Raw genomic sequence first — 16761 nt, 5'->3', positions numbered from 1 at the left:
GTAGTGACTTTGGAGACTACAAGTACTCAGGTTCTCAAAACAATACTTTGATAAATAACCTTGAGCCCCGTTCAATAAAGCTGCAGAATACCTTACTTATAATGCTATATGCCAAATTTTAACATTACAAACCCATTCCTATTAACCTTGTGCATGGTGTAATATGGTTTTAAGTGCCTCATGTTTTCACAGAGTTTGAAATAAGAGTGAAAAATATTTCATGAGCCAATGTACACATTCAAGTGTGTCCTTCAAAGTTAGATTTCAGTAAATATGGGTTAATAATAAGCCTCTTCTCCCAGGAGGAAATATAGCTTTAAAAATTTGGTGGGATGAAAGCTGCCTTATCATATCTTGGTTTAGTTTCTCCTCATTAGCCTGTTATTGACTGTGGTTCCCTTCTTGGGAATATCAAAACACGTTACGCTGCCAGAATACATTGGCACCAACCGACTGAGTCAGAGCCTAATGCTATTACAAGGCCTGCAACAGCTGCAACAGCCATACATCTGCAAGTCATTTGGAAATGGGATAGAAACTATCCATTACATGGAATTGTACCTTATATATTAGTGTATTACCGCTAGCAGTCTCTCAGTGACAATATGAGCGGGCTTCTCCACTTTTCTAATTTAATTATATGCAGTTGAATAAATATCTGATATTTCCAATAGGCAATATATCCTTAATAGTTCCAGTTACAGACCTTGGGTATTGCCCAAGCTTCTGAGAACTTTACAATTTATTATGTAACCCCGGGCATTCTATAAAAGGCGTCACCAAAGGAAATACGTTTTCCTGCAGGTTTTCTTGGGCCAATCCCCTTCTTTGACCGAGAATAGTAAGTCAACTCCTCGCCTCTTCTTTAATTTAGTCCTTCCTTGTGTCAAATTCAAGTTGATTCCCAAAGAAATTCATCAAGGGTGCGCGGATTTCAGTTTAGCTACACAAAAGCCAACATGAACTATTAAAATTGAATTATCCCAGTGCTCCCTGCTTGTCAGCTCACTTCTACCAAAGGGAGTGAGCTCCCATACAACCCCAATGTTTGGCATGCAGTTTCTCTCTTCTAACCTGAGGAATGAACCAGAAACCCACATGCTACAATGCACTTAGTGCCACTTCCTATGAAGCAGTTGAGAGGCCGTTAAAAAAAGGCATTGTGAGCCAAAATGAGGAAGGGATGGTGACAAGCCGTTCTCTCTCACCCATACTTTCCCTTTGCAGCTGTTTTTCCTGCTAGAAGAAATCAAGAAAACCCAGATTGTAAATTGTCATGATGCTGTACTGTCTGATTCAGCCCTTGCCCAATTTCAGCTGTGTGTCACTGGAAACTCTCCTGCTGCTCTCTAAAGAGCTGCCCCATGCCTGAAAGGGGGCTCCACAACCCTCCACTGCTTGCACTGACTGACCTGCTCCTTGCTGAAGCATTGCATGGTATTAAGAGACAACCTTTTGCTCACAAGTATCTAACAGTTCTGCATCACTGGGACTCTCACGTTTTTGCACAGAATCCTGGCAATTACATCTTGGTATAATTCTGAATGATCAAACTCTAAGCCCCCACCACGCTCCCAGAACTATTGTTCTCATGGTCAGGAATAGGAAAGCTGTGGCCCTGCAGATGTCATTGGACTCTGCCTCGCATCAGCCACAGGCACCATGGCAAATGGTCAGGAAAAATGGCGATGTGGCCCCCCAAACATCTGGAGGGCCACAGGTTCCCCAACCCTGGCTTAAGTTTATAACGTAGCTTCAACCTTTGGGCAGACAAGGGTAGATAGAACTCATTTTCAGACTTTTCTAATCATGTTTTGACTTGAGCATGTACCATGTTTTGGCAATCTATCCGTTATAGAAAAACTTTAGTTTTAATATTCTCATGAGGTGCAAGCACATCTCTCTCTCTGTATAATTACACTAATCTTTAAAAGTCCCAATTACATTTATTGTAATGGGACTAAAGATGTAAGAAAAAGTTTCCTACCTCAAAATAGCTTCTATTTTGTGGGTATGGCAATAGACAACAGATGGGGAGAGAAAAAGGAGTGGAAACCCAGGCAGTCAATTCAACAGCTGCAAAACCATTCCTAATTTCTTTTGTAATTTTGATTAATTTTGAATTAAGTATGAAAATAGGGAAGCTTGTAGTTTTTATCTTAATTACTGCATTTCAATAATGCTCTCACTATCACTCAAAACATCAGACTGAATCCATCAGCTGCCTATGCAAGATTACAAGACATTTTAAAGTCTACTTCGAACAGAAGGCAATTAAAGTCTGCTTGCAATTGGAAAGTAAGTCTAGGAAATTGTTTTCCTACTCAGTAAGCTTCCTGTGTGCATATAGAGTCCAAATTGCTTGCTTTTACTGGCAATTCATTTTCCTTGGTGTGATATAAAACCAAAGCATACATATATATTTTTTTCTAATCCTAAAACAAGTCGCAAAATGTATGTAATAAAAATGAAAAGTATATTAACGTTATGTACGGCTTACTCGAGCAGCAAAGAAGTCCTCTAATAGGACTTTGGACCAATGCATCACTTTAGAAATTAAGGTAGATAATTGAAAAATCTAATATGGAGCATTGCACGGGTGGTATTAGAATCCGGGCCATCAAAGTGTGAAGATTTAATGCTTTGGAGATTCCTGGGCGTGCAGTGGTGTCACAGAGCTGTAGTAATGTTGGCGGTAAGATTGTCAAGCAGTGCAGCTGTTCAGAAAGATCTGGAAAGGGGCAATCAATCAATGTGATATTTGGACATATCCCATTATTTTCCTCAGTATCTGTTGGCTGGTTTGTTACCTTGGAGTTGAATTTATTGCAGCAACATTGCCTTTCAAAGAATAATAGAACTGCAGAGTTGAAAGGGACCCTGAGGATCATCTAATCCAAACCCCTGCAATGCAGGAATATGCAGCTGTCCCATACGGGGATTGAACCTGCGACCTGGGCATTATCAGCACCATGCTCTAGCCGACTGAGCTGTTCATGTTAAGGAACATTGTGAATTTTTGGCACTTGTGTCTTTTGTAGACATAGTAGTGTCTTGTTCAGGCAGTAGTGCAGCAGACAGTAGTTTTGCTGAAACACACAAACGTTTAATATAAATGAATATTAATTCATGTTGGTAAACTGCTCTTACGTACAAGAGATGAAGATGGCTGAAAGCAAGTATGGCCCAGGAGGATTAAAAATCACCAGAGACTACTTTAAATTTCATACATACATGAACATAGTGAGGCATGTCAGCTGGAGGAAGGTGGCAATGAGACTGTGTATGTTTTCCACTCTATTTTCTTCTTTAATAACATTCTGTTGTTTTACTTTTAATTAATTAGTACAACATTCATTTTATGTCAAGTTTTCCCCATTTGGTCAATTCTACTTATTTCCCACTGATTTCGATGGAAGATCCAGACACTTTCTTGCTGCTGGCAAGTTTGGATGGAAAATACCAATCTACACAACTTTTAAAGGTATTCATTCTACTGCCCTCCAAGGGAAAAGACCTGCCAAATTTCAGGGAGAGGAACAAAAAGGGTGCCTGTTTTATAGATAGTTTTAAAAGGCACAAAGATACCCAGCCAAACTTCTATTTAAAATGGCATCTATTTTTAGTATAAGTCCAGAACTCCAACAGGTGCTTACAGAGTGTAAATTAAAAAAACAAAAAACCAAGAGGATTTTTAAGACTTAAGGACCAATGGTCCAGGAACATTCCTGAGCCTTGGAAGGAAGAAGCCATACAGCCCTCAGTTTGCTTAACCTTGCTCTTGGAAAACTTCTAATATGAGAAACAAAGGCCGTTACAGATCCCCCTTGTTATTAAGCTCCTCTTGTCCCTATATGTCCTTGACCTCTTTAAGGTACAGTGAGATTTTTTAGGCAAAAAAGGGGGAGAAATGTTAATAAATGACTTATTTTTGCCCAAAATGACACTGCTGTGTTGGAGGTTTTGTGGTTGCTTCATCAGACACAGTATTTTGGGCAATTCCCTCTTGCACTCCTTCTGGAGAGTCCCCCAACCCTCTTGAGAAGATTTGGGGAGAGATTGCAAGGGGAAGAAGAAGTCTCCTAATTGTTTCAACCCAGTTCCAGTGACAGAAGCCTTAGTGTCATCTGATACAACCCACAGCAATAAAATTTGTTTTTTTATTATATTTAACATTGGCATGTCTTGCACATCACACTAAACCATAATTTAATGTGTTGCGAACATGCATTAAAGAGCTGCACAGATCTTTCAGTCTGGACTCTACTTCCTTTTTGTTCTTCTGTGTTTCTGGGAGGACTTCAGATGCTTTCATTTCTGCTTTTAATTAATCATAGCTTGCCACATTATTCAGACAAAGTACTGCAGTTAATCTGAACTATGGGAAATTTAAAACAAACCAACTTAGTAACTATGGTCTGAAGTTGGCTGATTTGAAAAGAACTATTATTAATGTTAACCACATTTTATTGGTCCAAATGAAGCAATAAACCAGTGTTAGACAAAACTGGAAGCTTCTGAACTCCTTCTCCCAAATGTGCAGAATTGGAGCATGCAAGCTAATTCCAGTTTTAACAATAGTTTGTACAACATGGAACAATGAGACACAAACAAACATGTCCATTGTTTAAGTTACCTCAGGCATGGCGTGGGGGGGACGGACAGGAGAAAGGCAAAGTAGAGATATAAAATTTGAATGCTAAAAGAACACAGCTCTAAAATCATGTTCATCTCTCTCAACACATAATGTATCTTATTCACTTGCTGACACATAGTTGTAGACACATGCATGCAAGTTGGATCCAGAGTTAGCCATGCTTAATGTAGACCTGCTTTTTCATGCAGATGTGGTACATAGCTGTCAACTTTTCCCTTTTCTTGCAAGGAATCCTATTCAGAATAAGGGAATTTCCCTTTAAAAAAGGGAAAAGTTGACAGCTATGATGTGGTATATGTTGTTGCTGTTAACAATGCTCGCTGGTCTTTGACTGCAATAAAGATTGATTGATTGATTGATTGACCCTCTAAAATCAATCGGACTTCAGTTAGTCACAATCAACTTGTCCCACAAATTTCAACAGGTCTACTCTAAGCTTGAATAAAGCTGCAGTCCTAACCCCACTGAATTCTATGGGATGTATATCAGAGGATGCCTAGTTAGGATGTGAGCCTGGAGTCAGCTCACATATGGCATCTTGTTTGCTTTCAACTAGTAATGAAACACTTCAAATTAGTCCCACTAGGCCAGAGTTATAGATACCTAAAGCTATATGTGGCTAGCAGAGTCAACTAGCTAGCTTCATATTCTTCTTCATCTTCGTCTACATATTTCTAAACACAAGCAAAAGAAGTTTCATTATATTAATTTTTTTTAAGAAAAAATGAAAGTGGAGTTTTAAAAGAGGTTTTTCAAGGGTTTCCAGAAGTTTAGAGGGTGTTTGCAGGCTTTTTAGATAGTGTTTCAAATATATGCATTTCACATAAATGCACAATTCCTCAGAACACAACTCCCTGCATAAACCGGGAGTTGCCTGTATTGAAAATGCAGTATTATTTGCCTTATCTACAGTGGTACCTCTGGATGCGAACAGGATCTGTTCCGGAGCCCCGTTCTCATCCTGAGCAGAACGCAACCTGCGTCTGTGCATGCACGGGTTGCGATTTGCTGCTTCTGCCCATGCGCGTGACGTCATTTTGAGCATCTGCACATGCGCGAGTGGCGAAACCCAGAAGTAACACGTTCTGTTACTTCCGGGTGGCCGCGGAGCGTAACCTGAAAATGCTCAACCTGAAGCGACTTTAACCCGAGGTATGACTGATTTGAGTTTAGTCTCAATTGATAGGTGATCTGAATTGATTTCATTAGCAGGGATTTTCCTGATAATTTAAGCAATGCAAGTCTGCCACTGAGAATACACAGTGGGAGATTATTGTTAGAACTAGAACCTGATTTTGTAACTTCTCAAAGGGGTTCCATGTGTTTAAAAAACTGACAGCCAGCAAACTCATTTGCAGCACTTTAATTGTAGCATGGATATTCCTTCATTGTCAGAATTAATTTGTTTGTGCATTTCCGCATTTGATTCAATGTCGTGGAGATACTCTCCCAGAGGATGGCTGAGGCAGCCTGAATTTTGCAAGCTGAACGTCATAATCCACAAAGGTGTATGATGTATAATCATGGTGCTGCAGATTCTTGTAGGTAGACATGTCAAATGTTTCTGGAGCAGTTTCAACTGGCGGCTCGGCCTCTATGAGGAGAAAATATACTTGTGAATTCAGAGATAAAATAAACACCAAGTTATTTCTGGCCAAGTCAGATTTCATGGAGATTTCTCTGTCACTGGAAACAGCAGCTAACCACTGATATTTTATGAGAAATCAAAAATATACTATATTAAACATAACTTGAATTTGAACATATAGCAATCAGTGCCTTAAGTTACATAAAATAAAAGGTACACATTTAGCTGCAACTGATTTTGTGAAGGTTAGTTTGTTTCTTTTAATATTCTCAGTCAGGAAAACTAATGCCAAGATTCAAAACAGGAGCATGTGCATGTGAGACTATCCCACACGTGCAATTCAAGCTTTGTTGTTGATTTGTATCTCAACCATTCTCAATGTTAGAGGCAAGAAAGTGTCTTTCCCTGGCAGCAGAAGTGCTGCTGTGAAAAACAAGAAAGCACAGCTCAGACTAATAATAATAATATTAATAATACCCCGCCCATCTGGCTGGGTTTCCCCAGCCACTCTGGGCTCACAGCACTGGTCTCCGCTGCATATGCATGTTCTGCTTTGGGATCAAGGGCTCAATGGTTGATTTTTTGCAGATTTTGAAACTACTCTACAGCTTTCTACTTCCAATGGAGTATTCGAAATCAAAGAGAGTTTGCTGTTGAACCTAAATCTAATTAAAACTTTATAAAATTTATATTAAATATATATTTGCATTTCACCTCCCTCAGAGTATTTAGCTCCCTACTAAGTTCACAAAATCCAAAAGATGTTCATCCTTCAATAAACTTCTACAAAAACAGTGCAGTGCAATAAGAACCCTGTCACTGCAATGAAACACAAGACTGGTGCTCCTTTGGCTGTAACATATAAAAATTCCTAAGGAAGCATCTCCCAAATTGAGAAATTGAAGACTATTATGACTACAACTAGTTTATATGACTCAATATTTTACTCAACATTGCATTCTCATTCACCTGCCTTTAACAATGAGCAATGTATATTTTTAGATCATTATTTTTCTTTTTTATTTTAAGATATACAGAGTCCCCTCTATGCTCTGTATTATGCCTTGGTTGGTAGGTGAAGGACATAGAAAATGGAAACAGCAGAAAAGCTAGCACCTAGTGTTAGAGAGCAAAAGATTTTGTGCATAGCCAAGCACTTGATTAACAATGGGAAAACTCATCATATGTTGCAGCCTCTTCCTCTGAAATCAATAGGACTTTAAAATGTTTATGCCCTGTATAGAAACCCACACATATTTGGCTTTTAGTTAGACTGACATCAGCATCAAGTGGTTCCACTAACTTCCACTGAATTACAACTTGACAATTAAATATGGTCTGCTTTAAGGTTTCATGTTTCACCAACCTCCCCTTCCTCCACGCTTAACTGCAGTTATCTCAATTTTTCCTGGGCTACAACCAAGTAGAAATAAAAGGCTCAAAGCATTCTCAGTGTATAGTCTCAACAATGCTTCTTCTAGTCACCACTGCCCTCTGCTGGATACACAGAAGCCCAAACATTTGGGAAGCTTCACAATAATGGCGTGTGTAAAATTAGCACTCAATTAAATAGTTTCTTCCAGTAGGCTTCCTTACTTTTCATGCCATGTAGAAGTCACCTTTCAACTGGCTTGAGTATTATTTTCTCTGCCTTGTAGAGTGACAAATTATTGGGGAGAAATGTTTTAGTAAAAAAAAAAAAAAAAGATTTTTAAAGACTAAGATGAGTGTACTACAGAATACAAGACAGAGGAAGGACATAATGGAGAACATGGTTTGAATGGATGAACTTATCCAGTCTTTGACATATTGGGATGGGTGAGGGGAGAGAGAGACAAGAATTGATTTCTTGTGAGGTTTTGGTGTGTTTTGAGACCAAAGGACTCCCTCATAGTCTACAAACATTACAAGACCAAATGTGTATGGGAGTTCCAATATCAGAGATATATTACTAGGGGAGAACATATGAGAAAGGCATGTGCTGTGAATGTCCCTTGTTGCTAATGCTGGATTCCGAAGCGATATCTTTGCTAGCCTGAAGGCAGAGCGTCCCCATCATTCCTCTGGTGTCAAAGCTAACTTTGTTCCTTGTGATCGCATCAGCACAGCAGAGTCGGCTTATGCATCTACAAGAGAACTGTGAAAGGAGGAGAAAGACAAGAGTCGAGAGTACTGGAGGAACAGACAGTCCCAGCAGAAAATCAGCTGTTAAGCCTGAGGGCAAGTGCTGTGCAGGAAGAGAAGGAGACTGCAAAATAGATTGCTCAATGGCCTCATTGTGCTTCTAGCAAAAGTGGAGCAAAATTCCGATTTTGATAAGGCAGCCTATTTGAACTCTGCTCAATTTGGCTTTGAAGGACCTCCCTTCCTTTTGTCACCTTTCAGTATTTCAGATGGTTATAATCACTGGTACAGAAGAATGCTGTGAAAACACGTACTGCTTTCTCCCACCAACAGTCTAAAAGCCAAGCAGGAGAATCAAAGAAAAGAAGACTGGAAGCGCAAAGAACTAGACAAAGAACTCATCAGCAAAGCAGAAAAGTCTGCAAAAACGACTGCATTAAGCTTTAGAAAAGAGCAGAAGAGATTCCAGAATGTTTTCAGTAATGTCAGTACTCAAGAGTACAAGGTATTTGCCCATAAACAGCCCTCAGCCCCCACAGCACATCAGTGTAGAACAAACAAGATAAAGTGATACCCTGTATAGTGCTTTGTTGTTCAGTCTGAACTCCTGCTTCCAGGGCAATCTCCTCCTTCACTGTGATTTCTGCCGCTGGCACTCTGCCATCCAAAACCTCTCCTTGTGGCACAGCAGCAGTTCTTCCTTGCATGTCAGTCTTTTGTGCCTCCACTGCCACACTTCCCCCCTGTCTTGGCAAAGTCAGATTTTGAGCTGCATTTTGTTGAGGCACTGACTGAGGTCTAGACAATATACTTGAAGTTGCTCCAAGGGGAGATGCTTCAGGGGGAGATGCCTCCAGCTGCGTAGCTACGTCTGTTGGCCTCTGACTCTCTGCAACTTTTGTTCCAAAGTCGGTGCTCTTTAAACGAGCTTCTTCGTGTCTTCGGTTTGTGGCAGACTTTGACAAATCTGACCATAACAATTTGTCACCGGCTGTTGTCTGATGCACCTCCTTTTGTTTCACAGGGCTTTCTGTGAATCCAGGACTATACGGGAGCTTCTTAGCTGCTTTGCCTTTGACCTGCTCTTGGGGAAAGTGTTTTTCGCTTGTTATCTTTGCTTTCTTCGTTCTATCACCAGAAGAGGGGGGATCTCGACTTGGAAATGATACTTTGGTTTTTATGGTATCTTTGGAGGCGGAATCTTCCTCATCAGAATCAGAGCTAGAATCTGACTCAGAGCTTGAGGAAGAGGATGTCTCTTCATCTCCCTTCTTCCTCCCCAAGCCTGCTGTTGAGGAAACAACAGAGTGTCCCTCAAGAGAAGGAAGCTTTGCTCTCTGAGGAAATTTTACCACAGTTTTCTTAGCCAAGTATTTCCTCAGATCTTCATCTTTTAATTTTACAGCAGCATCAGGTTTAGTGTTAATTATCTCACCTTTATCTGTAAATTGTGGAAAAGAGGAGACAGCTTTTAAACGACATTCAACTGTTGTTTTCACACACTCCTCTGGTGCCAATTACATCTACAAAATGGCAAAGAACAATATCATTTTGGAATAGACCGCTTCAAACACACCCATTAATATGGAATTGTACTTAATAGTTGTGAAGTTATCTGGTATAAACAGCAGTCTGGAAGCTCAGTTTCCCTTACACGCTGCATTTCATACAAAAATGTCAAAAAGTGTCCTTTGCTTGCAGAATTCTCTCACAGGAACATGAAGGTTATTTCCTCCTCTTTGTGCCACGCTGCCTGTGAACATCATTTCATCAGAAACGCTCTGTTCCAATCTGTGAAATGTGGATGAAAACACTCTCCTATCTCCTCGAGTGCATTGTGAAGAGCACACTTAGCAGTGTGAAGAGTATATTTAGCACTGAAGTATCTAAGTACCTCAACTACATTCAACACATTTTGTGAGAAATTTATTCAAACAAACTTTCAACAGCAGCAATATAATCTGTTGGGAGTGCGATCCTCCTATTTTATGGTTTTCCATGGAAAAGAAAACATTTGCCTTTTCCAGTATTTGTTTATCATGCAGAATGCATATTTTGCCTTTCAGTGGTGCTTCCTGGAGTAGGACCTTCCCTTGTACTTAACATTCAGAAGCATTCTTCCTCTATACACAACAAGTGTAACCACCATTTATAAACCTATCCTACAGCAATTAATCTATTCTTGTTAAAAGCCACCATCAGTATTTCTTGTGGCAGTGAATTGCATACATTGATTATATGACCTCTTGTTCATTATTAGAAATATTCATCAATGAAAAAGATGTAGTACTTATGCAAGACCTTAAGAGACAGAAGGAAGATTTACTGGTCAAGACTCCCCCCATATGTTTTGCAGACTTCATGATCTAGGAAGTGCACCCAAGATTCCTTGAAGAAAAGGAGAGGACCACATTTTCTTTTGACTCCTCTGTAATGTGCTGGGTGCATTTCCTTGATTTGTTACCAATTGTCTGAGCACCAATTAATCACAGAAGGCTGTATTTTGGAATCAAGTACCGTATTTTTCGCCCTATAGGACGCACTTTTTCCCCTCCAAAAATGAAGGGGAAATGTGTGTCCATCCTATGGGGCGAATGCAGGCTTTCACTGAAGCCTGGAGAGCGAGAGGGGTCGGTGCGCACCGACCCCTCTCGCTCTCCAGGCTTCAGGAGAACCCCAGCGCCAGCCCCACAAGCTCAGGGGACAGCGGGGAGGCAGAACACCGCCATCCCGCTGTCTCCCGATGTGGTTTGGAGGCTGACGGCGGGGAGACGCGTGCTTCTCCCTGCCGCCAGCCCCGCAAGCTCGGGGGACAGTGGGGAGGCGCAGCGCACCATCCCGCTGTCTCCCGATGTAGTTTGGAGGCTGACGGCAGGGAGACGCATGCTTCTCCCGGCTGCCAACCCCACAAGCTCCGGGGACAGCGGGGAGGCGCAGCGCGCCTTCCCGCTGTCCGCGGACCTGGTTTGAAAGCTGGCAGTGGGGAGAAGAGCGCTTCTCCCCACTGTCGGCCCCACAAGCGCCTGGCGGGGGGAGAAATAATTCCCCCCCCTTTATTTCCCCCCCAAAAAACTAGGTGCGTCCTATGGGCCGGTGCGTCCTATGGGGCGAAAAATACGGTATGTGAATCAATTAAGTATGTGATCATAATGCAGGGAATCAGTATGTTTGGATCTTAGGAACAGTAAAATTAATCCTAAGTTGTTCTTGCACCAAGAGCACTTAACAGAAACCTTAGCAGAGAGTGCCAAAAGACATTAAATAAGCAAGACAGCATAAAACTAAGCCAGAGTAGTATACATGCTATGAAGTTCAGACAGCTAAGAAAGAATGAAATCATCAACATGAAAATGAGAACTGACCATCATTAAAGACTGGGAAGAAGAGGACAGTATTTAAAGCATGGTAGCAGAATTATTCATTTTCAGATTATTGATAAGTGAAGTTAGCATTGAGAAAATTAATTAGGGACTGAACAAAACTTGTAACTTAAAAGTCAATGGCCACATTGCAGCTACTTTCTAAGTAGCAACATTGAGAGCACCACAGTTCTCCACACTTAATTCTTGCACCCACACATTCTCCTCAAATGCTACTGAATTTGCTCCAACTGAAGAATGATCATTGTCATTGATAACCAGACTGATATACTGTAAAATGGTTTTTACAGAGCTTTTAAGGATGCAAAGCACAAGGATGGTATGAATAACAAAGGTGCTTACACTCCTGTCAGAGGAAAATACTAGATATCAAACTAGCATTTTCAATTCCATTAGCATCAGAAAAGCAACATCTGCGTAATCCATTTTTATTTTCCATGAATGACACTCACAAGAAATTGCTTTCCTTCATCAGTGCAAAAGAACAGGTATACTGCACACTCATCAATCTCTAGAATATGCAGACTACTCCACCACAGCATGAGGAGCCCCAGGGAAAAACCATGATGTGTTTATTTCCTGTTTCAGTTTTTACAGGTCACTCTAACAAATTTGAGAAACCAGGAATAATAAAAGGTATAATAATTCCTTTCAAGGAGGCAAGACAGGGAGTTTACAGCCCAAAGACATGTACATTTAACAGGACAAGAGTAAATTTTTAAGAGTGTTAAAAGAAGAAAGATACATGTCAATGGTTTGTTGCACTTTCCGAACTCTAAATACTCTTTTGTATGTTAAGATACCCTAGTAATTACAAGTTAATAGTTATAACAGAGTCTGGAAGAACAGAAAGTTTAGCCAAGCACTGCTACTAAAAAACCCCCAAAGATTACACAAATAAGCCTGGATAGTGTGTGGACCCTGCCGTTTGTATGGAAGCAGTCTAAATTCAGTGGACAGTAACATACAACAAGGAAAATGTATTAAAAAGCTTAAATATACTGTGTCAAAGAGAATCAAATTGAATTTCCCTAAAGTAACATTTAAGAATGGCAGATGAGACTACAGGAGTGGTACCAATACCCTTCTCAAATTGCAGAATAGAAAGTGATTTTGCTACTGTTGAGTTCACTATGCATGGAGAATTCTATCAGCAACTGCTATCAATCAATCAAGGAACCCAATAGTAGGGATTTTCCAACCAAATGTGTAAGTTTTATATGTATATATTCTGAAACCTATTTTAATGGAGATTGGATGCTGCATGAAAAGGTTTCACATCTTACCGTGTTTAATAAAACAAGCCCACTCATGTATTTCACACACAACCATGTATCATTATTCCCATACATTGTCTCTGTCTTCCCTAAGAAAAACACTGCTGAAGGACTCCCAACATTTTGACCATAACCTTACATTTATTGGAGCTGGTAATGCTGTTAAATATCCCCCTGAAATGATTTTAGATACAGGCAAGGCATGTGATATAAATTTACTGCAAATAAAGAAAAATAATGAAAAACCCAATGAGCTGCTGGGAATGGCATTATTGATGTAGTGAGAAATGTGAACTTCATTGGGTTGCCTAATTTCCTTGTGCTCTGCTTTCCTGTCATCCATTTGTTAGAAATCATTAAACTCTACAACAGAGATGAATCTGGCCCTCCTGGAGCTGTTGGACTCCCAACTCCCATCAGTCTCAGCTAGCATGGCCAATGATAAGGGATGATGGGACTTGTAGTATTCCTGTTCTAAAGGCTAGTTATAGAGAGCGTTTTCCTAAAATATCTGCCTTCTGTCTATTACACTGAAATTGTTAAATGGAGTTTAATAGGTTGACAGCTGCAAGTATTGCTGCTTTGAATGTTTTAATCTCTTAAAAGATGTTAGAATAATCCAATTATTTTAGAAATAAACCTTGATATTTTAGGTGAACAACCTGTGGCATACAATCTTTAAAAGTTGCTTTACAAGTCCTCTACAGAATACCTAGAATATGGTAATAACCACTAGATGTAATTTTAAAAATCTGAATCTTAACATTCTGCAGACCATTAAAACTAACAAACTTTTGATCATTATTGTTACAAAATGTTATGCAAACCATCTTATAACTTGCATAATTAACAAATAAGAAAAGGTACCTTACTTTTTTTGGAGACTTTCTTATCACCCCCTGGTTTGGTGCAGAGAGAAACAGCAGGAGGTACACTTCGAAGCCCCCATGCTTGCAACTTAAAAGTCTGTAAAAGAATTAGAAATAAGTAGAAAATCTGTAATAATTAGAAAGACACTTGATTTAATAATGTCATTTATAATTACTCAGGCTACAAAAAGTATAAAGCACAATGTAGACAAATATGACTAAAAATCAGGCATATATGTACAGCAGTTGTGATAAAACAGACCACTCACTCCCTGCAATTCCTTCCAGAGCATAAACTGTGCAAATTAAGAACTATGAAATCTGAAATGTTGTCTTAACTAACAAAAGCCTACGTTGCTACATGTATACTCATTTGTACCAACAAGTATTCACATAGAACATGCACAAACTTTTAGAAATATAAAAAGACACCCTTACTCTCAAACAAATATTCTTACTTCAGGTCCTAAGCATATATATCAAATGCTTATGCACCTGTACAACTATACCTAGTTTTTTCCAGCCTCACTTAAAGGGGCATAAGCTTGGTACAAGTAAATGGATTTTACTTTCAAATAAGGGTTTTGACACAGCTCTGTGCAGATGAAACAGGTACAGTGCATATAAATGCTTTTTTATTTTTATATCTGGAAATGGTTACGGATGCCTTGCAATTAAGAGGAATGTTAAAACTTGGTGCTAGCACACTGAAGTGTGCTTCTTTCTCCTGCTCCAAATACAGAACTGATTGACAAGTGAATGTAATGTACAATTTGGGGTGCGGGTGGGAGAGAGAGAATGAAGACAACAACAACATACACCTTCTGCATCATTGTAGAATATTACATTAATGTAGGTTAACATCTAATAAAGCCACCATGCCTTTTACCTGGGCTGTAAGGAACTTTATTATTTTACCAGTGAAGAAATTACTGGTAGTCTAAAAGTGGCAAGTGGCACTAAACATACCTAAAGAAATACTCACTGCAGAATTTATAGCCTTATACAACTAGAAGATTTAAAGCCTGCACCACAACAACCTATAGTTTATAGCACCTGTTAAACAGGAACATGAACACAAGCTAACCATGTCAGTACTTGCACTACTACTTCTATTATTTGGTTTGTTGACTGCTTGTTACTCGAAGGTCTCCAAGTGACTTACAATTCTGCTAAAATCTCAAATATATTTATACCATAAAACAGAGCAACCAACAACCCCATACTAGCCGCAGGAAGTTTTGGCAGCATACTAATAACAAGCAATATCATCTTAGTCTGTCAAAAGCCTGGGACAAAAGCTAAGCCTTTGCCTGGTGCCAAAAAGATGTCAACGAAGGCTTCGGTGGGGAGCAAATTCCACAGATACAAAGCCAAAACTGAAAAGGCCCTCTCCTTTGTCATTAGCCTCCCTCAGAAGGGAGAAGAGCCTCAAACAAAGATCTATGGGTCTCTCGTATAGGGAGAGGCATTCCAGAAGATACTGGAGTCCTGAGCAGGAAACCATCACTTTGAATTGGGCTTGGAAGCATGCAGGCAGCTAGCGAAGTTGGAACAGACTAGGTGTTATATTATCTGTTCTTATACACAAATTCATGGCTATGTTCTCTCTCTACTGTCAGATGCATTATGCCTTTGAATAAAGTTGCTGAGAATCACAGATGGGCAGAATGCTGTGGGGTTCATGTCCAACTTGCAGGCTTCCCTCAGGATGCTGGACTATAGCTGCGCCACTGGCCACTGGCTTGATCCAGCAGGCATGTCTTATGTTGCCTCAAATCCATCACCAGTCGGCCAGGCACATACTGAACTAACTCAAGCTCTGAACATTTTCAAAGGCAGCCCCACATAAAACATATTGCAGCAATCCAGACTTGAGATTACCAGAGCATAGATTACTGTAGCCAAGTTATCCCTACTGGATAGGTTTGCAAGTAGGCCACTAGCCTAAGCTGATGGAAGGAATTCCATGAGGCGGGGGTGTGTGTGTGTCACAGTGTTGAGTTCATAGTTGGGGGTCTGAACATTTTCAAAGGCAGCCCCACATAAAACATAAATTAATGAAAATGTAATCTGCCAAGCACGCTCTAGTCTGACTTACAGTGGTTCTCCTGTTCTCCAAGGCCCCCGGAAAAGTTATTTCCTGGCTTTGCTACCAGAGCTCCTACACATGCCAGACTGAATTTGAGATCTTTTGGATGCAAATGTTGGGCGTTACCTCTGAGTGACAGCCTCCTCCATTCAATATCAATAAAAATAAATGATAGCATGAGAAGCCAAAATCAAAGAGGCAGCTAAGAGTTTGCCCATTGCTCTGCAGGCTTTGAAGTTACAGTTAAAACCCTACTGCAGGCATCCTCAACCTCATCCCTCCAGATGTTTTTTGAGACTACAATTCCCACCATCCCTGACCACTGGTCCTGCTTGCTAGGGATCATGGGAGTTGTAGGCCAAAAACATCTGGAGGGCCGAGGCTGAGGAAGCCTGCCCTACTGCCATCTTCTAAGTCCCACTGAAATCAGCAAAACTTACTGCCAAGGAATAATGCACTGACTCAAGCTGCACAACCCGGAAACGTCAGGTCGAATCCTGACGCACACAAGGTCTGTGTGCACAAACATTATAAACGGCACTGTAGCGACGGAGCGGCCAGCCCGAAAGCGCCTCTCGGATCTCCACCCTCGGTTACCTTGAGCACGGCAGTACGGCCGCAGGAGATTAGCAGAGCCGTCGCCATTTCAGCGTCCCACCCAACCTCGTCCCTGCTGCAACCTCCGCCCAGGGGGAAAAGGTCCCTCCTCTGTCAGGGGTCTTGCTCCGCCCACATTCCCTGCAGTATCCAATAAGCAGCGCTCTCTTGCTGCTG

The 16761-nt window shown here is 40.6% G+C and overlaps 1 protein-coding gene across 1 annotated transcript; it reads right to left on the bottom strand.

Annotated features, from left to right (window-relative positions):
• Positions 1-6005: 6005 nt before the first annotated feature.
• On the bottom strand, positions 6006-16741 carry NDUFV3 (NADH:ubiquinone oxidoreductase subunit V3). The gene is made up of 4 exons (XM_081003713.1): positions 16585-16741; positions 13899-13992; positions 8944-9810; positions 6006-6251 (listed from the first exon to the last, which is right to left on the bottom strand). The coding sequence occupies exons 1-4, from the start codon at positions 16630-16632 to the stop codon at positions 6085-6087; spliced, it is 1176 nt and encodes a 391-aa protein (XP_080859839.1). The 5' UTR covers positions 16633-16741; the 3' UTR covers positions 6006-6084.
• Between the last annotated feature and the right edge of the window lie 20 nt (positions 16742-16761).

This window comes from Podarcis pityusensis (assembly GCF_964106645.2).
Source record: "Podarcis pityusensis genome assembly, chromosome: 4".
Classification (NCBI taxonomy): domain Eukaryota; kingdom Metazoa; phylum Chordata; class Lepidosauria; order Squamata; family Lacertidae; genus Podarcis; species Podarcis pityusensis.
This window is presented reverse-complemented; position numbering and strand designations above follow the sequence as displayed.

Excerpts from the sequence above, each read along its gene's own strand:
- NDUFV3 (XM_081003713.1), bottom strand. The coding sequence starts at position 16,632 with ATGGCGACGGCTCTGCTAATCTCCTGCGGCCGTACTGCCGTGCTCAAG. Across the intron at positions 13,993-16,584 it reads GCCGTACTGCCGTGCTCAAG|ACTTTTAAGTTGCAAGCATG; the intron begins GTAACCGAGGGT and ends ATTCTTTTACAG. Across the intron at positions 6,252-8,943 it reads ACAACAAAGCACTATACAGG|AGGCCGAGCCGCCAGTTGAA; the intron begins GTATCACTTTAT and ends TTCTCCTCATAG.